This window comes from Galleria mellonella, unplaced genomic scaffold (assembly GCF_026898425.1).
Source record: "Galleria mellonella isolate WM207_F2 unplaced genomic scaffold, CSIRO_AGI_GalMel_v1 utg117, whole genome shotgun sequence".
NCBI lineage: Eukaryota > Metazoa > Arthropoda > Insecta > Lepidoptera > Pyralidae > Galleria > Galleria mellonella.
Window position 1 is genome coordinate 4,389,281 of NW_026441980.1, and position 24,690 is coordinate 4,413,970.

General features: G+C 31.7%; 1 protein-coding gene and 1 pseudogene across 2 annotated transcripts; both read right to left on the reverse strand.

Moving 5' to 3' along the window:
- Positions 1-240: 240 nt before the first annotated feature.
- Positions 241-10,243, reverse strand: LOC113511944 (cuticle protein 18.6). 2 transcript variants are annotated; one of them, XM_026895672.3, is made up of 5 exons: positions 10,026-10,243; positions 5,204-5,314; positions 4,266-4,397; positions 1,421-1,600; positions 241-1,033 (listed from the first exon to the last, which is right to left on the reverse strand). In XM_026895672.3, the coding sequence occupies exons 1-5, from the start codon at positions 10,119-10,121 to the stop codon at positions 875-877; spliced, it is 678 nt and encodes a 225-aa protein (XP_026751473.1). In that variant the 5' UTR covers positions 10,122-10,243; the 3' UTR covers positions 241-874. The 2 variants fall into 2 exon arrangements, with proteins under 2 accessions (XP_026751473.1, XP_031769528.1); XM_031913668.2 differs by having other exon boundaries at positions 5,204-5,317.
- Positions 10,244-21,440: 11,197 nt separating this feature from the next.
- LOC113511808 (uncharacterized) lies at positions 21,441-24,025 on the reverse strand (annotated as a pseudogene).
- Between the last annotated feature and the right edge of the window lie 665 nt (positions 24,026-24,690).

The window sequence follows — 24,690 nt, forward strand, 5'->3', positions numbered from 1 at the left end:
GCAAACAACTTTTGTACAAAGTCTCCCTCTGGTATTTAAATAAAAAATACATATATATTTTAGATTCGTATTGGATACTTTTAGATCTTAATTTAGAAAAAAAAATTTAATCCAATAAATCCATAAGAGACCTAATAAAAAGGTATTAAAACTAGGAAAAAGTATAAATTAAAATACAAAATGAATTGCGTTAAAAAGTTTAAATAGGATATATTGTAAATAAAAGATTATATGTTTGTAATTATTAACGTTTTAATCAAATAACGTATAAAAAGACTCCTATTCTAAATATTTACAATCACATTCCTTATAATTAATAGTAATATTTAAGTTTTTATATAAATTTACAAAGTAAAATTTCATACAAAAATTATTTTAACATTCACCGCAATTATAAATTAGGTCCATGTCAATTAATATGTAAAAGAAATTAATTAAATTACACATATTTTAATACAATTATTAGTGGCAAGTGACATTACCACAGTTTGAAATTTAATGCACTAAAATATGCATGTGAACATTGCTTATAGAGAAAAAAAAAACTTATTAAATAAATAATTTGTATCGACTTACTCTGTCAGATTGTATAAGATAGAAAAAGTAATAGATAAAAGACACCGTTGTCTATGACAAGTTATGATATTTATTTATTTTCTAATCTCTATAAGGAACAGATTAAAACTTTAAACATGAACTATCATCAGTGTGCAATAATAACGTCTACTATCATAGCATTTTTTAAGATTTTTTTTCAGTAAAAATAAATAGAAAATAAATATTATAAGTGTACACTGGATGGTAATGTAGTAACCGGATATTTATTCCTAAAATAACCTATTGTAGACATTATTATTGATGTGACTATATTAGTTTACTGTTCGTAACGGTAATACTGTGGTGCCTGCTGTTGTTGAACTAATTGCTGCCGAGGCACGTGGGCCACCTGAGGCTGTGGCTGTGCTACCTGGGCTTGCAGCTGCGGCTTGGGAGTAGGGATCTTCACTACGATGTCGGTTGGCTGCCTAGAAACCTATCGAAGAGGATATTCGATATAAGTGGCGACATCTACATAACTATAATTTAATTTAATTGTACGGATATCTTTTGTTTCGTAAAAAGAAAGCGACAACTGCATTTTGATAAACGATAAGAAATTTATTAATGGAAAATTTAATGTGTAATATTTGAATTTTCAAACGTGGAATCGTGTAAAATGTGATTTTGCTTCGCAACAAACAGTTATATGCTTAACAAAATAAAAACTGTTAATAATCAACACATGATTAATTTGTATCCGTCCCCGAAGATTGTGAAAACAACTACCAAAATCTGATCGATAATTTTGTTTCAAAATTACATAAAAGAAGTATTCTGGAAGTCGCTTAAAAATAATTTTCAAAGTTAATATTTATCTTGCCTCAGCCCTGAATCCCTCTTTAGGGTCGGCGGTGTATGTGACGGTTCTCACGAACCCATCGCTGTCTACCACCGAATAGGAGCCCTTGATGACGTCACCGTCGCGCTGTTCTTTACGGTTCTGGTAGTTGGTGTACTGGTCATCGTTGACGTCGAAGCCGAACTGGTATGATGGATGGGGCTGTGGAAGAAAGATGCCATTATGAGAACTGAATCTTCTTTAGAATGTTAAATTCGACGCTACTCGACGAGACTCTCGAATTAGAATGTTAATTTTAGACTGACCTATCTTCATCTTCATTTATTATTCCTTTTTGGTATTCCATTATTCAATATTTCATTTACACGTATTATATATAAATAAAGACCTTTGATACTGTCTACGTGTTTTAAAGTTCAACAAGTATTTGATATATCCTTGTCTGGTAATTATAAATGCCCATTATAAACCGAATTTGAGTGAAAATAGGTTTGCTCCATGTCTTGTTACATCGAGTGTAACGTTTTCCACAACGACAATAGTCCACCAATGAAAATAATAAAGCAGTGATGTGAGGCAAATAAGGCAGTAAATTTACAGAGTACAGAGGAATAACACTTGAGTCCTCAGGAATTGCAACGCATGGAGTGTCATGAGCGAAACAGTATACTCTATTATGTCCATGGTACTGCTTATGTCTATAGGTGACGGTTACTACTTTCCATCAAGTAGGCCGTCAGCTTGTTTGCCATTCTTAGTTGTATAAAAAAAACCAATGCCTGTGATTACTCTATTGGTGTTTATAGTCGTGATAATATTTATTTATATATGAATGGTTAGTTGGTTAAAATTATAATTTTTAATTCCGCTATTATTCTTATTATTATTGAGTTTTTATTATTAATTCAAACCCACAACTACTGAGACCTTTTGTGTCCATAAAGCCAGTTGATATTAAAGAGACAGTGTACAAAATTAACGTTTAGACAAATTGCTCAATTTATTTTTAGAGAATTAGTGAACGGGTTTCGTTTACCAATAGCGTGGAAAGAATTTAGATCCTATCTTTATTCATATACCAAGGCTGCTGTTACAAAATGTGTTCAGCTTTTTAGGTTTGCCCTAGAATTCCGCTCAAATGTATGTTCGGTAATACTAATATAAGGTTGTTGGATTTTAAAATGAGTTTGTATGGACATACCTACTTATTAGGGAGGGGAGGGGGGGAATGCATGGGCAGATCAGTTGGATTTTGCTAGAATTGGGGACGGTTATCCCCAATTCTAGCAAAATCCAACTGACCTGCTTGCATCCTTACATATCATCCGTCACCAGTGCCTCGCCAGTAAATAACGATAGCACAGACGGGTTTGTCATTCTTTTATCGTCCATTAATCTACTTAAGGTATTTATTTATTTATTTAACTCTTTATTACACTATAAACAAAAATATACAATGACAAGTGAATAATTCAAGTGAAATACAGTATAAAACTTATTTTTTTCTTATTCCTTAGATTTGTTATGATCGACATTATCATTGAGATAAACAAGTACCTACAAATTATATTATTATTATTTTATTTTGCTTAATTTTATGTCAAAGTTTATAAAGAGTTTTGTTTCTGAATAACAATTAAACGGCTGAACAAATTCGAAATGCCTATTCGCATATCGAATATTATATTATATTCGATGTGCGATATGCCTAATTGCTACTAGTTAATGCAGAAACGATTATTTCCTGATCAAACATTAAATCGATTCGATTAAAGACAATTTTATAATCGCGTGCACGGAACTCAGTCTGTACCTACGTGTAACAGTACTTCGTAATGCGGATGGATCAAAAGGGGACTATCGGCGACTTTCACTGAGAAACTTGACGCTCTATATTCTAGGCTGCTAGGGTTGTCGATTTACATTATCTGCACATAATTAATTTATTGATACATACGTCATGTTAGTCTTCTATTGGAGTAAGCAGAAACAATGGCCACATGCACAAACATCAAATAGACCACATGCTAATTTGTCATTTTCGTGATATAAATAAAATACCTATTATTTATCATAAATCTTCATTTTCTTCAATATTTAAAGTTGGCTTTCAACTTTTCTGTTTTGCCAAAGGTTGACTTTGAGAGAATGCTATATAGCATTAAGCCCGACTTTTGTACCGGAAATTTTTTGTAATGTGGTCAATAAATAAATAAATATTATTACGCCATATTTTTGAGAAAAATATATCATATTAATTATATATATAAAAATATATACAATAAATTATGAGTAGTATTTTTTTTTATGAAAATCTATCACCGGCATTAACGTAATTATACATTTATAAAAATAATTTCCAATTAAAACAGTGCCTACCACTTAACATACCACACGATAATAAAGATGTCTAATTGCCTATTCAAAAAGTTACTCAAATGTATTGCTATAAAGTTCTTTCATATTTCTATACATGAAGGTTATTGTTTCATAACTGTAACTCATTCAATACAATGTGAACTGTTTTCAAAATAAGACGCTTTGTTTTCGAGACAATTATGGAATTTAAACAATTTTTTATGCATCTTAGAATGGCAAACAAGCTGACGGCCCACCTGATGGAAAGTGGTAACTGTCGCCTATAGACATGAACAGTACCATGGACATAACAGAATATACTGTTCCGCTCATGATACCCCCCCATGCCTTGCCATTCCTGAGGACTCAGGTGTTATTCCCCTTGTACCTTGTAAATTCACTGCCATATCCCACCCTTCAAACCGAAACACAGCCATGCAAACACAACTGCTTCACGGTAGAAACACGAATGGGACAGAGGTGCCCAAGCAAACGAATTTATACTTACATCATAGTCCTCCTGGGGATCGCGTTGCTCCTGTTGTCTTTGGGGTTGATACTGGGGCCTGTACTGTGGTTGGGGTTGAGGCTGAGCTTGGTACTGTGGCTGGTACTGACCTTCGCTCTGTGCTGAATATGGCTGCCAAGAAACATAAATAAGTTAAGAACAAGAACAATTAAAATCTTAAACTTCTATTAAACATATTATAATATATGTAATATATTATATATATATATATTATATTATATTATATATTTAGTTATTATTATATATGTAGTTAGTAAATAGTAATATATACGTTGATAAGACAGTTCTTTAGTGTGTGGTTATACTATAGTTAAAAGCATAGTTAAAAGCATATCTAAAAATTTAGAATACAAATATGAATTTACTTGAAATGAAGTACCCATTGTTTTTCTGTGTAAGCTTTGCTTGTAATTTCCTTTCTTTATTTTTACTACGTTTACGGCAATAACATTCACATTTCTCACAATGACGTCCGAAAATAGTAATCATTGTATGTAATCATAATTGTTTTATTATGCGTAAATTTACAATGTTGTTTCTCACGAATAAGCATGACGATCAACATTATGTGTAGGTAATTATTTTTTTATTATCTCTTAATAATAAATATTATAAAGATTTTTATACATATTATAATTTTTTTTAAGACGAAAATTTTCATTATGAAATTGTTCATAGCGTTATTCACGTCTATTAGGGATAGTTACCATCAGGGCGGTCGTGAGCTAGGTATATTTAAAGGAACCACTGAAAGTGGAGGGTCGGTATTACCACAATCATTATTCAATTTATCTTACAGATAAAGTATCTGTGCAGTTCACCTTCTAAGGCAAATAACACATATTATTAAGGCTTTATACGATATGATTTTTATCTTTTTGCCTGCTGGAATATATAAAAGGTTTTAAAGAACTTACAAGGCGCGCAGGAGCTTGCGATGCTTGTACGGGTCTGGCGATGATCTGTGTGGGAGCTTGGGCTTGTTGACCGATGTACTGCCTCAAAAGGTGTGGTGGTATGCCTTCGACCTGCTGGAGAACAGTAAATAAGAAAATAACTACATGAAAACTGTATAAAAGTCGTCAGTTTAGGTAGCTGTGTCCAACTAGTTTTTACCGTGAAGTAGCTACGAGCATGGCTGACTTTCATTTATACATTTACCAGCGTCTTTACGCCACTTGATAATATCATAATATATAAATACTAGCTTTTAACGACTTCGTATCATCATCATCATCATCATCATCATCATCATCATATCGGCTTTTAACTGCCCACTATTGAACATAAGTTTGGCAAGCGGATGGACAACCGCAGATAGGTTTTGGAGATGTTTTAAGAGAGACGCTGCTGCCAATTCCTCACCTTCTCTTAGTCGCCTCTTACGACAGTCACGGGAAAGGAAGGGGTGGCCTATTCTATGCTAGGACCACACAACTTTGTTTACATGACCAAAATATATCCACTGGCCAGACTACAAATTACCTAGCTTTTTTAATTATTATCCGTTTCATTCGCATATAATATGTGTATACCGAATTTCATATTAATTAATTAAGCCGTTAAGGCGCTACGAAGTCACTAACAAACACACATTCACATTTTCACACATCACAGTGTTAGTAAGGATTTAAAGACAAACAACGAAACTAAATTTATATTAATAACTTTATAATAATTTTAAATATTCTAATAATTTTATTTTATATAATTTACAATTTAATTATAAAGCAATCATCGGTTTCAGCAAGATGTTACTAAAACTTAAGTAGATCTTGATATTTTTCAATATTTCTCGATAAAATTGCAAAAAACGATCCAGATGGATAGTTATTGAATCCAAAATAAAAAAATAAAAAAATTTAAAAAACGCAATTTCAATTAGTCGATACAATGAAAATCATCTGTTATGTCCAAGGAATCCGACAAGGTTGTCGCAATTGTCTGTTACGTCAAACTGCAGCAAACTGAAGCCAACCAAGTTTTAAGAAGTGGGTCATGCAGGGTACATGAAACTATGTTAATTTTATATACTAAATGGAAATCAATAATGTTTTATTTTAGGATGTTTTCATTTATGTATTATGTGTGTTTCATGTGACTGGAATATGTTGATTGTACGAGATAAATAGAGTAGCTTATGCCCTCTTGACTAATAGTATATGTACTTATACTATATTTTATGACCACTGGTTAGAAAAGCGCCAAGTAAAAACAAATAAGTTAACAAACTCACTTTCACATTTATAATACAATTAGTAAGTATAATATTTTTTTAGCGTTAAAGTAACGCGGACGGTTATTCTCATGGGTGCCACGTAACACTTCATGTCTGAATAAAAGATAGAGTCCGTTTGATAAAATTCATTGAAATCTTATCTTAAAACTTAAAAAAATATTCTAAGTCGTATAAAAAAATTATAACTTTTGCTGTTTATGACGCGCTATATAATTGGTCTAAAAGTTGATGGCACAATTGTACGTTACGTCATAAATCTATTAGACTTAGTTGGTAACATTAGATCAAATAAAAATATTAACTTTGCTGTGTGTGACGCGCTTTATAGTGGATTCAAAAGTGGATCGCACACTTGTATTTTACGACATAATCCTAATAGACTTAGACGGTGTGATTAGATCAAATAAAAATATTACCTTCGCCGTGTGTGACGCTTTATAGTTGATCCAAAAGTTGATCGCACAATTGTGCGTTACGTCATAATCCCAATAGACCTAGTTGGTGTAACTAGCTCAAATAAAATGCTACGCCGTTGCGAAATTGCAGAACTGTAACACTGACCGGTTATGTTTCATTCGTCGTACCACATGTGCGAGGGAGATTATGCAAATGCTTTGTTAAAATTTTCCGGTCTATTTGAACATAATTCAGTTTGTGTGAGGCGATTAACACGTACTCTATCAAATTTTTCAACAATCATGTTACTATAATGTGTAAAAATCGAATACTGTTATGTATTCGATTTGTTATTGACTGCATTTTGTGTTTCTAAGTATTACAATTATTAAGTTTAATCTGGAATTATCCAAACTGTGTAAATATTTTTTTTTTTACATTTATTTGATATTGTTAGTAGAGTATAATTAAATTACGCTATAACTCGTAACTAGAGGTTTAGATAGGAAATTACATCTCAAATAAATACAATTCCGGTCCGGTTATTAAACTAAAATGGTATATTTTTATTTAACCAGTTTATTGGTAATCGTTTTTTATTATACAGATATATTTACGAGTATTTTGAAGTTTATATTATTTAATATATAAGGTTTTTTTTATAAAATAAAGTTTAAAAAGGATAAAAAGAAATCACAAAGTTGATTTAGATTAGCGTAGCTATTACGTAACGTCACATAAATAAATACATACGAATTGAGAGAAATCGATAAAAACCAATACCTGTTCTAAATTATCTTCAGTAAAAATTGTAAAACCAAATATCAATATACTTAACTGTTATTTCATTAAAGTGCAATTTGTGGTTGTGCATTATATAAGAGAATGCACTAAGCTAGTTCGAGTCTGACATTATCCAGATTAATGGGGTCGCACGTTCTTGAATAAGGATATGAGAATAATTATTTGCATCTAGGTAGATATTTAGAGTTTAAAACAAAAGTAGGTATTTGCTTTAAAAAATAGTAACTACTATCTTAAAAAGAAACTTGAATAAGGTAATCTTTTTAAAATTTAAATAAAAAGAAAAACATAATGCCCAAGAGACATGTTATTTTTTTTAAAAATCGAATAAAAAGAAATGCTTAGTGCCAGTTTTTCATTGATTCTACTTTTTATTGTTAATTTTCTATTAGTACTTTATAATTTTGTTTTAGTAATATTTATATTAAGAACCAATTTAATTATTAGATTTACAAGCAAATTAACTTGTCTCAAATAAAAAAAAAAACATTATATTTGTGACTAAAAATGACTATGAAAATAAAACGCATTCAACCTAATTATGCACGCAAATGGAACGCAGCTATTTTTTTAAAAGGCGAACGTTTAATTTGAAGTCATGAAACGTTTATTACATACCTATTATTTATATTATGCACTCATACTAATTGTGTCTGTCAATAGGCATTTATAATTTTTAATTATGCGTTACGGTATTTCCATCGTTAGAAAGCAAAGTATGCAGCTTTATTACGAGTAACTTGAACATTTGTATACTAACTACAAAGTATGCAGTTTTACATGAAACAAGTAGACTATTCTAAGGAAGAAAGTTACTGGACTGGTCATAGACGGGTTTACCTAGTAGATATCTAACATAGGTACTAGTGTAATTATGGATGTAATATTAGTTAGTTAGTTTTAAGCAACTTCTAAAATAAAGTTTAGAAATTCTTGGGTATTTTTTTTTGTGTGGAACGTTACGCAATCTTCACCACGATTAACACGATCCAAATTGATTTTTATATTGGATCAACTTAATTGTAAGGTATTTTTCTTGCTGTTATATTTATTTATTTGCTCGTTTATCATGGATATTATATCAAGATAGTTACATTCGTGGTTACTTAGATATTTTATGATGTCATAATTCATTCTTAATTATTACCTATATGATGTAAAACATCACCATTAAACCAGATTAATTGTGACATAACGTTGGTGACCGACTTTTTTCCGAATGAACGACGGATAGGCTCGTAAAACATATGAAAGTTAGTGGGATTTACGAATTAAGAAGAAAACTGTGTGCTGATAACGAATAAATAGTAAAAGAATGTTAAATATGATGTTCTGAATGATTATTACATAAGTAACTTCAATAACTGAAAATAATTTTATTCAAGTAAAGTGAATACGAATCCGAATATTCGCAATATCGAATTTGTACTTGATTGTAATCTGACCCGTACTCAATTTTTAAAATTTTTATAAGTTATACAGATTATTTATTATGGATATTGTTGTCTTACTTATTCTGTACGAAATATATTTAATTGGTGTTGCATGATTAAACTCTAATAAAATCATTGGGTATGGTTGCTTCTAGATTCGTTAATTTCGTTTGTAATCAAATTAAACAAACAAGTTTTATCCATGTTTGTACATGTAACATAGCTCATAATCATTAATATAAATAAACATTGTACAAATATTTTTTATTAATATTTATTTAATTCATTGTAATATAATAAAAAAATAAATTCAAATAAGTAATTGGAAAAAAATTGTAAATATAGTTGTGTCGCGAATTCTTGGTAGTATTTAATTATATCTAAATAGGTAGAATTAAATTAAACTCATACGTAAGTTATATATTTAGTATTGAAACTGCTTGCACTTAGTTTCAATATACTTATTATTAGTTACCAGTTTTTATTTGAAAAAAAAAAAACTGGAGTATAATCGGTAGTGCAATAAGCTACTGATGTCTTACTAATGGAAAAAGTTCATCCCATAGGCGGAGAATATGGATAACATGCCATAATGCCTATGCGGCTCGATAAAGGGATACAGATTTTATTTTATTTTGAACTAGTATATTATTATAGTATAGTAAACATTGTTACTGTTCATGTCCATAGACGACGGTTGCCACTTTCCATCAGGTGGGCCGTCAGCCTGTTTGCCATCCTAAGTTGCATAAAGAAATATGCTTTTTTTTCTTAGTCTCCTTTATTGTAGTTCTAGAGGTAAAGAGCTTGACAAAATAAATTTTATTAAATTAATTTCTGACCAATTATAGATTATATAATACATACTTGCTGTGGCTGAGTCTGGTACTGATGCTGTGCTCTCGGAACGGGGACCGCCATAACACACCCCAGGATGGTCAACGTAACACACTGCTTTAGCATGATTGCACGCACAATTTTATCTCTTTTTTGTTTTTGTAAAAAAATAAAAAATTTAAGAAAAAAATAAACAAAGCCCACTACACACTCGCGTCATGTATTACGTATGCGATGCGTGTAAGTTACTCTCACTTTATATAGAGGCACCCCTTCTAGCCTGAAGGTGGTTGGCGGGAGTGGTATAGTTACCACTAAATCGAATATGTAGGTGAGAATAAAAATTGAATTTGGAACAGTTTTTGAAGTGTGTGCACATTCCTTACGTATTAATTTCGGTGCATTCTTTTTTTTTATTTAATAAGCGACTCAGTGAAAGCAAATCTTTTTTTGTGGTATTATTTTTGTATTACTTCAAAAGAAAAAGGTTGTAATTTATTTCTATTTGCAAAATACCATAAAGGCTAGAATAGGCATATTTTAAGCATTTTTGAGCACTATTTGTTTATGATTCCACCGTATTCAGAGTGATGAACAAATTTGATATTTGAATTTGCAATTACGGCTACTGTAATAATATCAATAGAAGCTCTACTGTCGGTTTATGTATTAATAAGATATATTAACGATGTTTTCCATTGCTTTCCATTCAAATTGAAAATTTTGTGTACTTTGAATTATCATAAAATTTTTTTAGTATCGCCAAATTTGAACTCACGACCTTTATCCTATAAAACCACTAGTCCATGACGCTCTCTATTAATTTTTTGTGTCTATGTTGTCCCATAATTATATTTTTTGTTCTTTGTTCTCTTGCATTAATAGTTTGTTTAAAAAAATATTTAGGAAATCACAATGTCTTTTGTAAATATATTTACGAATTTGGAATAAGGTAAAATCTGTGTAGTAATACGAGATAAAAATAAAATGTATCACTTAACATTTTCATGTGCAAGACAACGCAAGAGATGACTCTTTATTATTCGTGAAGCCAATATCTGATCCAGGAATTTTGTAATTTTTTTAATAAGTGCTATACAATTGTATTGTTTAGTTTTCAAACTAAGATACCCAATGATAGGAGGAATCAGGGTTATTTAATTTGAAAACACTGCCCAGAATACCCAGATTGAGCCAATCTAGAAAAAGAAAGTTTCCTAAATTAGCAAATAATTAATTAAGAATCGATTTTGGGACTTAATTACATATAGCAATATATCATTAAACACGTGGTCATTATCACAAATGCACACAAAAAATCCTATTAATATTATAAATGTTGTTGGGAGGGATGGATGAAATGATGTTTGTTATTCTTTCATGTAAAAAATACTGAACGAATTTGAATGAAATTTGGAATACTTTAGGTTATATTCGATCTTAGCACATAGGATATACGTACTAATTCACGAGGGCGAAGCTATAGGACACATATATTGTTAAATATATATTCCATTCTCTTTGACAATTGGGTAAAATATATATCTACTAATAACAACTAGTTACAGGTTAACAAATTCACTTATGAACACATCACTCCCCATTGTGATAGTCAGTCAAGAAAAATTGCAACTGCAAACATCATTATACAATTGTTATACCGTTAAGACATTTTGATCTCGCTGCTTGATACCGTTTCGAATCGTGCATGTCTTATTACAGCATTCTTACGTGACTCCAATTCGACGAATTAGATTTTTTTTTATTGTCACTTTATGTATTTTATTGTCATCTTTAGTTCTAGAGACGTAATTTGAATGGGGAAGTTACATAAAAAAAACAATAACGGAATTAATCTCAAAAGTTTTTCGAAACAAATTTTTGCTTTATTTAAACAATTTTAAACGTTAAATACTCGTAGGGTTTCGGGTCTTGTTGATGATATTAATATTAAAAATTTGTTTGTAAAAGTGTTTGCATATTTTTACTCATAAGCTGATATTATTTCCTGCCCTACACCTTTTTAACCTATCTACATTCTAGACCAAAAAACTGAATAGTTCAAACTAATTATTAATCGGAGAATTTAATTTAGATATTTGTTCTCAAAATATTGCGATTTTAAACGTGACAATATTAATATAGGACTAACATGGGAATAAATATTAACTCTCATAAAACATTTTCAATTTTCAAAATCTATATTAACTATTACACTGTTTTGTCACTTTTTCCAAATTGGAAATTTAACTAAAAAGAAAGTAATAAAATAGTTCTGTAGCCAAAATAGATTTATCAGAGATTTGACGTTTTTATGAATAAGGGGGTAAAAGATTAATACATAAAATGAATTCATAATTAATAACGTTATTCACGTAACATATGCTTACAAAAATATAGTGCAATTGAGATATTGTTTCTTTTTGAAATCGCTCAAAAAATGCGAAACATAACAGTGAATAACAAGTAACGCAAAAACAACTGACATTTGGTTTCAATAGCGAGTTTATCTCGGGTTAGCATCAATAATTATACATCGCTTGCTTCACTGTATGCAATCTTACCCACATACAAACATACAATACCTACACATTCCACTAGTATAATCATACGGTTAGGGATTCGAAATTAAAGAGCTTTTTTTTTATACAACTTAGAATGGCAAACAAGCTGACGGCCCACCTGATGGAAAATGGTAACCGTCGCCTATAGACATGAGCAGTACCATGGACATAACAGAGTATACTGTTTCGCCCATGATACCCACTATGCGTTGCCATTCCTGAGGACTCAGGTGTTATTCGTCTATACCCAGTAAATTCACGCCATATCCCACCCTTCAAACCGAAACACAGCTATGCAAACACAACTGCTTCACGGTTGAAACACGAATGGGACAGAGGTACCCAAGCAATCGACTTTTGTACAAAGTCTCCTCTGGTGCTAGGGAGACTTGGCTGGGCTCTATGGCTCTAGGGCTCTATGGCAAAAGTTGGTAGTAAATCTACCAATTTTTGCCATAGAGTAAGATGTGCTATATGCCCTTAATTTATGAATGACACCGTTTTCAATTTATGACTATAATTATAAGCTATAAATGTAAACTTTCACTTCATAATCATCATCTTATCAATAAAAAAACCGTTAATTGGCCACTGGCGAAAGTGGAGACTGGAGGAGGATACTGGAGGCGTCCTTCTGTTGGGGGGCTTGCCAATAGTTGCCACGCTTGACAGGTAGTTTTGGTGGTATGATAGCCCCACCCGCGCTAGCGCCCCTGCTGACGGCAGAGCGCTAGTGAAGGATGATAGGCGGGGATGAAGCAGGTCAATTAGCCCATCGTGACGAATTCAATAACAATTGTTCACAATGGTTTCCAAGGGGAACCACGTGGAGGGCGATCTAATAGGGCATATTGTTAGCAATGGGGTTATCAAATTCCATTGCTAACGATCTCTTTCCCCCTTGACAGGCGGGTTAGCATCCGTAGTTTTGTTTTTTATGGGTGAAAATGGAATGGTAACCCCGCTTGCGCTAACGGAATACGCTGGCGGAGCACCAGTGAAGGGTGATAGATGAGAATGAAAACAGACCAGTTAGCCCATCATGATGAATTCATCAAGAATTAACCATGACAGTTTTCAGGGGGAACCGCGAGGAGGTCGACCTGTTTGGGAATCTCATTGCTAACAATATATGTTAGCAATAAGATTCTCAGTCTCCATTACTAATAATCCCTTTCCCTCCTAGCATCTGTGGTTAGGCTTTGGTGATGTTTTAAGAGGGTCAATACTGCTCGTCCCCTTTGTCGCCTTTTAAGACAACCTACGGGAAAGGAAGGGGTAGCCTATTCTAAGCCAGGCCATACAAAGTTAAAACAATCTATAGCTGTATCGATTACAAAAAAAAGAAATACAATCAGTTTGGAATTTTAATTTTTTTGAAAGTTTTTCGAAAGTAGTCACTTTATAATTTGATATTCATTGATTAACATTACACTCGTAAATCTAAGAAGCCTCCAGAATCTGCCATATTAACATAATTGTGTTGATTAGATAGATAATAACAAATTAGGATATTGAATAATGTCACTTATATAATTTTTTTTTTGTATAAAATGCTTTTAAAAATTTAGATATTTAATGATAAAGACCTTAATAATAATAATAAAAATAAACTCTTTATTGCGCACAGTAGAGATGTATACAAGGAGTATTTATACAGAATGTGCATATACAAAAGGCGGCCTTATCGTTAAAAGCCATCTCTTACAGACACCCAAATTATAAAATATTAATAAATAACAACTTTTTTTTTTTATAAATCGGCTTAATTACACAAAGTCTTTGTATAGAAATATCTTTTTGTACTTATAAAATTATGTATATCTGTAAATATATTTGTCAATTCTTTTGCCAATAAAATCTGTTTGTTAAGCTTTCAATTTAATTAATCACATTAATTGACAAAAAACCAAAGTCACCTCTAAAGGTATGATATGGAAATAAGAAGGGGGTATAACCATTCTATTTAACAAAAAGTTTAATATTAATAAATTTTTAATTAATAATATATTTAATATTAATAAATTTGATGTGGAGATTGTTCAGAGCATAATGCATGCTCCTACTAACAAAATTGCTTTGTGCTTAAGTGAATTAGTAAGTAGTATTGTTTAGTCATAATTATAATAATAGATAAATTGATTAGATTTTATGGGATTGACATGTTAAAAAATAAAAATCCCAAATGAAACGTAGATTAAAAAAAAAACAAAAAAAAAATATTCAAATATCTTCAAAATAGTTTTTTTAATAAGTGATAATGAAATAGTAACCCCGCCTGCGCTATGCCGCCTGGGCACCAGTAAGGAATGATAGGTGACGATTAAAGCAGGTCAGTTAGCCCATCGTGACGAATTCCACCAGAATTAACCGCGATAGTTTCCAGGGGGAACCGTGTGTAGGTCGATCTGATAGGGTGTATTGCTGGCAAAGGGTCAGCTAGTCCCCATTAATAACAATCCCTTTCCCCCCCATAAAAAGATGTTGATAATGTAAATGAAGAGCCTCCTCCTTTTTGAAGTCGGTTAAAAAGGCACGTCTGCGCAAATTGAACTAAATACGGTCGGCTTTTTCATGTAATAAAACCGGTCATTGGGAGTCATTCTGTTACTGTCAAGTTACTGTTGCCAACCACGTTAAGGCTGACCGTACACTGACAATAATTACTTGTAAAAAATTGTCCTTTGAAGTAAAACTATAAGTCAGAAGTATCCATATTGAGCTGGCTAATCAAGTGAGATTCGGGGGGAAAGGGATTGTTAGTATTGGAGACTGAGAATCCCATTGCTAGCAATATACGCAACCAGGTCGACCTCCTCGCGGTTTTCCTTGGAAACTATCATGGTAAATTCCTGATGAATTCATCATGATGGGCTAACTGGCCTGTTTTCATTCTTATCTATCACCCTTCACTGGTGCTCCGCAAGCGTATACCGTTAGCGCAGGCGGGGTTACCATACCATTTTCACCCATCAAAAAAAAAATCAAGTGAGATTCATATTTAACAGTTTTATTCGGGTACTCTAACGTGGCTTATCGGATAACAGCGACGGCTTTACGTGTCCTACGAAGTATAAAGTAAGACATAAATAAATGATTCAAATATGAATTTGAAAATTTAAAGGAAGAAGCTAAAATCTGATCTTAGGATTTAAATAACAATTAAAGAAAATTGCAAAAGGATAGATCAGTCTTTCTGAAAATTTAAATCTTTAACATTCTGTTAAAGGAATAATACTCACTGGTACCTTTTTTTATACAACTTAGAATAACAAACAAACTAACGGTCCACCTGTTGGAAAGTGGTAACTGTCGCCTATAGACATGAGCAGTACCGTGGACATAACAGAGTATACTGTTGTTGTACCTCGCTAACATATACCAATAGTGTAGGAGAGTTACCATTTTGATAGAATAAATGAGTGAATGAATGAATGAATGAATGACAGAACAGTAACGTTTGCAACTATCGTCCACGTGTTAGTTACCAATGTGCGGTAACCTTAACCCGTACTAGTTAGGTATGTCGGCTGACGCCTTAATTTTGACATCTTATGATCACTTGTGCGGTTTTTGCAATACGCCTACTGTATTCTAATAATAACATTGAAAGCTTATTGCAGATCGATTATTTGTCACGATACAATAGAATCGTTATCCGATCAAGAAACGGATTTATCATACAACCTTTGTCTATATGGACACGTGATATGTGTAGGCGGATGTCACAATAAACAAAAGGGTAGTATGTAAATGGTTACACAGATTTTTGGATTGACACTGGGCTATAACGTCATTTGGAGTCTGTGTAAGCGAATCCTCGGTTTCTCCTTTTCTAATATTATTTACATATATTTTTTTAGTGGATGATAATGTAATGGGTATCCCACCTGCGCTAACCGTATACGTTGGCGGAGTACTTGTTAGGAATGATAGCAGGTCAGTTAGACTATCATGATTAATTCGCTGTAATTAAGCACGATGGTTTCTGGAGGAACCGCGAGGAGTTAAACCTGGCAGACTATATTTTTTTAATAGGTGAAAAAGGAATGGTAACCCCGCCTGCGCTAACGGTATATGCTGGCGGGGCACACAGTGAAGGGTGATCGATGAAAATGAAAACAGGCCCATTAGCCCATCATGATAAATTCATCAGGAATTAACCATGATGGTTTCCAGGGGGAACCGCGTGGAGGTCGACCTGGTTAGGTTAGGGTTATATTGATAGCAATGGGATTCTTAGTCTCCATTACTAACAATCCCTTTCCCCCTTGACTGGATATATTGCTATATAATTTATTTATAATGTGATTATCATATCAGCTGTTAATTGTCTATTACTGAATCATACATCTCTCTATAACGGGGGTTTTATCAGTAGTTGCCAAGTTTGGCAGGCGGTTTAGCACTTGCAGTTAGGTTTTGGTGATGTTTTAAGGGGAACGCTGCTATTCATCTCTCGTACATTAAGTTGTCTTAGTCGCCTCTTACGACACCCATGGGAAAGGAAGGGGTGGTCCGTTCTATGCCGGGACCACACAGCATATATATTTATAATATACGAATATTTATTTATAATATACAAGTACTTATTTTGTTAACCGTTCGAAAAGAAATTAAATTATGTCGCCATGCACTAAATTGCACCCAAGTGAAATGCACATATGTGCATGTTGCAAGTACATATTACAAGTTGCCAACTCTTATAGAGGCGTGGCATGGTCGGGTTCAGTGGAGCGACTAACCGCGACCTGACAGGGGCGGTTTTAAGGGCGATTACAGGGGCCAGCGGACACAAAATGTTAATACATTTTTTTAATTAAGGTATCAAAATCCTTTTGGATAATAGACAGCCGTGAAGCAGTTGTGTTTGCATGGCTGTGTTTCGGTTTGAAGGGTGGGATATCACACCTGACACCTGAGTCGTCAGGAATGGCAACGCATGGGGGGTATCATGGGCGAAACAGTGTACTCTGTTATGTCCATGGTACTGCTCATGTCTATAGGCCTACCATGTCTATACGGTTACCACTTTCCATCAGGTGGGCAATCAGCCTGTTTGCCATTCTAAGTTGTATAAAAAAAAAGACGTAGAACGTTTTTTAATGTTTTTTAGTATCATAATTCTAATATTTATATATATATATATATATATATATATATATATATATATATATATATATATATATATATATATATATATATATATATATATATATATATATATATATATATATATATATATATATATATATATATATATATTATATAAAGAATAGAAATCATTTATTCAAATAAACTTACATTGAAGCACTTTTGAAAAGTCATTACATTTTTTTTAATTTAACGCTCGTTCGGAAAGCTGTCTCATCACAAGAAGAACGAGCAAGAAACTTGCGTGATGCTCTTTTAAATAATTTTATTATTATTTTACATTTTTAAGTTTAATTGTGTGAATACAAACCACCAATTAGCACTAATTCAATTAAATACTCAAAAAAAAAAAAAAAAAAAAAAAAAATTGAATACATAACCAACTGGTTAAACAATTAATAATTGAAATCAGTCATAGTGATTAGAGCAGAATATACATTTTCAAAAACGTTCAGAAATGACGGATGAGCCAGCCATCACTGCGCTCGACCATATTAAAAGTTATATATACCCGGCCCACCACGCCGCCACAATCTGGACATTTTAGTGAGCATGACTATCAAAACACTAGACCACGTCAAAGCTACTCACAATTGCCATCTGATAGTTATAGTATTCACATTTTAGAGAAGAATGCATGCGGCAATTAATACAAAAAACTATGACTTTCATATTTCTAAAATTAATCAATTAAATCAAGAAAGCAATGAGAAAATAAAATTATAACGTTGTATGCTAATAAACTAATTATTTACTTGATTGTTGTCATCTACAGATCTATCCTGTAATAGGCTTAAAAACATTATAAAAATTGTTTAATATAAAATTTGAATTGCCTCTCTGTCAGATTTAATGCAGATTCCGGCAGTTTATTATAAAATCTTATGCAATTACCATAGAATGAATTATGAGTTTTTGTGACGGCATTTAGGTAAAATAAGCATGTATTTATATATATAAGTTTCTACTTGTACAGTCTTTGTTTAAAAAACTCGCTAAGTTCTTCCGTGTATACATAATATTTTCATAAATGTATTGTGAAGTAACTGTGAGGATATTTGAGTCTTTAAAGCACTACACACATACACACACACACATACACACACATAGAACGTATGGCACACACACACACACACACACACACACACACACACACACACACACACACACACACACACACACACACACACACACACACACACACACACATAATTGCATATGCAGCAGAACTGAGTCTACTGGCACAATTTTGAAATATGGGGCCCCCATTTAATTTCGAGTCCACTGTTATACCTAAAAAAACTGTATCATTAACAAAATTTACTATTTCGTCATTAAGCAATAACTTGTATTTATTAGTCTTACATTAGGAAGTGTAAATTTTTTTGTTTTGCTGGAATTTAATAATAGGTTATTAGTTATATATTATAGCACAATTTACATCGTCTAATTGATTACTTTGACGTCCAATTTTAAAATAATGTATCATCCTTAAAAACAATTAAATATCTGCAATTTTCTTCATAAAGGGAAGGTCATTTATGTGAGATTATGTATACATGCGCATTGGAATTATATAATATTAGCTCCGTTAGATTTTACACCGTCAATATCTACAGTTTGAATTATCTTCTAAATAAGTTCTCATTAATTTTAGATCATTATCTCTTATAATAATGTTCGAGCTTGTACAAAAGCGTTTTATGATCCACACAATCAAATGCCTTTTGATATCACAAAAAACTCAGTGCATCCTGTGACCTCTCCCAAGATGAAAATATGTGTCATTAGCTTGTCAACACATGCGTCATACTTGACGGCGTGATACATATTTCTGACTAAGCAGTCCGTTAACCCTGAAGTGATGTAACATTTGATTTAACAATCTTTTCAAACATTCATATAAACTTGCAAAATAGATATAGTGTCTATAGAATTTAAATTTAAGTTTCATTTAAATATGGGATTAATTTGCTAAATTTCATTAAATGTGGAAAAACGTTATTATCAATACATTTATTAAAAATATATGATATGGACAACAATATCTATGAAAAAAATATTATTATTACCAAAGGTCTTCCGTATTATATAAAAGCTGTTTGAATATTTTTATGATATGAAAGGGGCGATACATGTGAAAATTTAAATTCATAAAGAAAATACCGATATTAGTCTCTAGTAATTTTTTTGCTCGAGATTGAGATGATGTACAGAGAAGATGTAATATCAATCGGAATATTAGCAAAAAAATCTTCAAAAATAAACTAACATCTTTTGTTGTTGTCATTAATTTATTATCATAATTTAATGTAAATTGATTACAGGCTATTTTTTAGATCTTCCAGTTTCTTTATTTATAATTAAGATTTATATATATATATATATATATATATATATATGTAGATGTATATGTAATAATAACAAAATTTATAGTTATTTTAATAGTACATGCACCGCTAACTCTTTAATTATATATTAAATACTTTTTTCAAGTATTTGACAGCCCTTATTAATATTTAACAGGCAATCAAATAAATAACGTCATAAACTATGTAGGTGATAATATGCGGCTATTGCTGTTTTATTCTTTGGTTAAAGAAGTTGTTTATATTTGATGTATATTATAAATGTATCCATGTTACATATTTGTAAATAACTATATGTATGTATATGTTACTTGTATACATAGGTTTACATTACTGTTATTTAAAAAAAAGCCACGTTTTTGTATTCTACGCAGACAATGCATGCATGCAGAAAGCGATCAGTAAGTGTTGAAAAACAGCATTATTTCAAGCGTTTTAAGTTAAAGAAGGATATTCTCTCAATTCTTCTGTATTATTTGTGCAGGTTATATTATGCTATACTTGTACTTGTTATGGACCGATTATCATAATTCTTTTTACAATTGATGACACTTATTGTTTCCATATTAATTTCGTTTCGAATTGCTATTATTTTTGCGAAGCAAAATATTTAATTAATTTAATTTTGTCCCCTTATACCGTCCCTGTATATAATTATAATCAATACTTACTTGATAATAATGTATGTAGATAATATATTAAGGAACCTATATTTAAACTAGCTACAACGTATTTAATGTCACAATAAATGGTGTTGTAATTTTTTTTTTAAGGAAATGTTCCCTATTCAATTTTTTTTATTTATTTTTTATTAAAGGAATACACAACAGGTTACAATCAATAACATTATAGACATTTATATATATAAAGATAATAGATTGAACTAGATTGAGACCCAGACAGGTGTACACACAGCATGATTAAAGCAGTCGGCAAACAATGTTAAATTATAAAGTTATATAAAGAAAGCATATGAATTTGGTAAATAACAGTGAGGTACATGCAAATAATAAAATACATAAAGATATGGACATATCAAAGAGACTTGATGGCTGATTGTAAAATGCTTTTGAAGGTTGATATCTTCAACTCACGTCTAAATTGATTTTTTTTTGTGTGTATATGTTGCAAGATAATTTCATTAATATGTACCTTTATTAGCAATTTTGATACGATCTAAATTATTCCCTTTTAAGAAGGCACTCTGCTTTAATGAAGTCAGAATGAAAAACTTATGTAAGAAAGAAGTAATTTCGATAAATATTTTCCAGTGACTAATGTCAGTGGAAATATTATTATAATTTATCATCATGTTAGTCAACCGATAAAATAAACAATGAAATACACAATAGAAGAGAACACGTTTAATTTATAACTAAAACAACAATTACATTTAATAATACAACTAAATAAATTAAATAGGAATAATACTCGAGCGAGTGGTACGCGCTACGATGCGTACTTGTTGCCAACATGGTGACGTACCCCCCATTTGTAGTTGGCGTTTTTGTCCGTTTTGACGAAAGTGTGCACTGGCCCCGTGACCCCACTGGACCCCTTGTGGTCGTTATCATCGTGGTGGTAGTCGTCGTGATGGTTCCGTTTTGCTCTCTGCCAATTTGGTTCCTCTGGTTGCACTTGGCGTACTAAAAATTAAACAATTTACAATAAAACAAAAATACTCGAGTTATGACAAAACTAACATGAGAATAAAGCCCGGACACTATAGATATCTTAAACCACAGGATATTGTAAAAGTAACACGTGGGATCTATAAAATTATGGTATAAGGAAGGGGAAGCACAAAGAATTGGTCGACGTATACGAGAATAAAAGATAAGAAAGATGATATAAGATAAAAATAAGAAGGATAACATAAGATTAAAAATAATAAAAAACTAGTTTATTTTAAAATTTAAATGGCTAAATAAATATTTTTATATTTTCATTTGATTAAAAATATTGCGATTTCAAATTGACTATTTATAGACAATTGATCGAAAAAAATGGTTCGCGTAATGTCCAATATTATTAAAAAAAAATATTCTAATATTTTTTCATGTTCAATAAATTTCTTGTGATTTCAAATGTGATTAAATTCAATATGGGAGTTCTTAAAGTCCATCAATTGGGAAAAATCATGTTATTTAACATCTTCTATTTCTTCATGGGTTAACCTTTTCTTTAAAAATTTCAAAAGCTTATCATTTTTAGATTTACATTTCTTTGAAAGAAATGTTCAGTTTTATTATTAAAATACTCTTATAAAAATGTTAATAATTTTAATTTCTTAATCTAAAATACTTACTTGGTATCCTATAATGTGGAGGCGGTGGTGGTGCGTATCTGGTGAACCTCAGGCCAGCTCTAGGACCTGGGATAGTATGGTATCGACCAAGCTGATGTTAGTGAAGCCATTACAGCATACACTAAGAAACACTGCTAATAAAAATAAATATAATTAATTAATATTTTGTTTTTATAGGGTAATCAGAGACATATTTTAACTTCATAGTCAAATTTTCAAATAAAATATGTTTACGACTCTTATTTGTGATGCGGTTATCAGAACTATTGGACTACTGCCATTGTAATGAACGCTACACTCGAGATGCTCATATCTCGCTGAGCATTTTAAAATCCAAATATTTACAATTGTTTTGCTAGAGACATTTGAAAATATTTGAATTTAGAAATGAAAGGATTAGGAACATCTCGCCATTCATATGTGTAAGTGCGCAGACTTTCTTTGCAGAGTAAAATGTAATGTTTAAATTAATGAGCAGAAAAGCTGTTTTAAGACTATGTTATATGCTTTCTATTTTCGCATAACTTAAGAATTCGCAGCTACGAGTAGAGTATGAAACTGTTGACGTAACTAAAATTTATTTATTCATTATTTTTATGCTGTTGTACTTTCATTTTGTATTTTTGTAAAATCTTTTTGTTTGAGCTTTGAAAGTATAAACGATCTGCGCCATTCTGGTATGAATTGGGAGGGAGTTCCAAAGTCTAGTCTGTTTATTTAAGTTATTGAAACATTTAGGTGTTTGACTCTTTCATTCGTAGGGGCTTTAGTGTAGGCGATTTTCGATAAATCTATCAATCTCAAAATGTTATTCATCAGATTAGTTAGAACAATCTATTTGTCAAATTAAGAGATAATGTAAAAAATATATACATATATTTTCTCACGACAGCAATCCTTAGTGAGATAGTCAGAGGCATTATCTCTAATGAGATAGAGGCATTTGTCGACTATTGCATATTCATAATACGAGTCTGCGGAAAGTTCGTATAAAAGTGTTCTGGAATGCGAGAGGAGTGGGGAGGCCAGGTAAGCGCAGGACCCCTTCCTTATGTCCCTAACAATGCTTCAGTTCTGGTCTGATTGCATATTCATAATACTCACGAAACCCCGTTGACATGGATGCTTCCATTTTCAAGTTTCTCTCGAAACTCGGCAAGAATGGCCGTGAATATATTATGGGGATGATCCAACCGTCCACAATGGCTAAAAAGATTCAGAGAGGGCCGAGGATCGATGTTCGGGGGATTGTCCATATCCAGGCCAGACAGTTGATGGAAAATTCTACGTCGATGTGCTGGATATGGCAAAGTTCGTAATAATAATTACCTCTCTTGTTATATTATTTACCGAAACTATTCGCCGGATTTGGCCCCGTGTGACTTCTTCTTGTTCCCAAAAACCAAATTGGTACTTCGGGGGCGGCATTTGGGGGACATAAATGAGATAAAAAAAGCTACGACGGGGCAGCTGAGAAACCTACAACCAGAGGAGTTCTCACAGTGGAAACGGCGTTGGCACAAGTGCATTATACTTTGAAGGGGATAAAATTGATTTACCTGAATAATTGTAAAATAAAATTTTTAAAAAACTTTTATACGTACTTTCCGGACAAACCTCGTACTCGATTGACATGTTTCCATTTTGCCGAATATATTAGAATCCAATATGGCAATGCATGAGTATATCGTCGTAACTTGGATATAAATAATAATTATTATGTTATATTATTTAAAACTAGTCTTTAACCGCGACTACATGTGAGTTTCCGGCATATGTTATTAGACTGATATAAATAGTAGCCTATATTCTTCCCTATCTCCAAAAAGTACGTGTATAACAAATTTCATGTCGATTGTTTGATTCATTAAGGTATGGCAGCGAAGAATCGTTTGTAATTGTGGACTTTATAATTGTAATATAATGTAGACTTAAAACCATTTTAACATTTGCATACCTCTGCAGGGTGTTGCATGTTATGTGCCTGTATATATATGTAACGTTTTATTGTACCATGTAGCAAGCGAATAAATATGATTTGATTTGATTTAATTTGTGTAGGATATAAATAAATATGGAATTTTATGATTTTCTGTAAATTATTCAATATATTCTCTTCACAAGAAGCTTTACATTTAATAATACATTTTAATTTATTTAAAAGATATATTAAGTATGAGAAATAAATAAATATAATTTTCCTTTACTATATTAAAGTAATAATGGACTGAATGTAGAACCTGTCCCAGTCTCGTTCATATCTTTTTATTATAAGGCGTGATTGAGTCACCAGTAAACTA

Excerpts from the sequence above, each read along its gene's own strand:
- LOC113511944 (XM_031913668.2), bottom strand. The coding sequence starts at position 10,121 with ATGCTAAAGCAGTGTGTTACGTTGACCATCCTGGGGTGTGTTATGGCG. Across the intron at positions 1,601-4,265 it reads ATCCCCAGGAGGACTATGAT|CCCCATCCATCATACCAGTT; the intron begins GTAAGTATAAAT and ends TTTCTTCCACAG. Across the intron at positions 1,034-1,420 it reads AAGAGGGATTCAGGGCTGAG|GTTTCTAGGCAGCCAACCGA; the intron begins GCAAGATAAATA and ends CCTCTTCGATAG.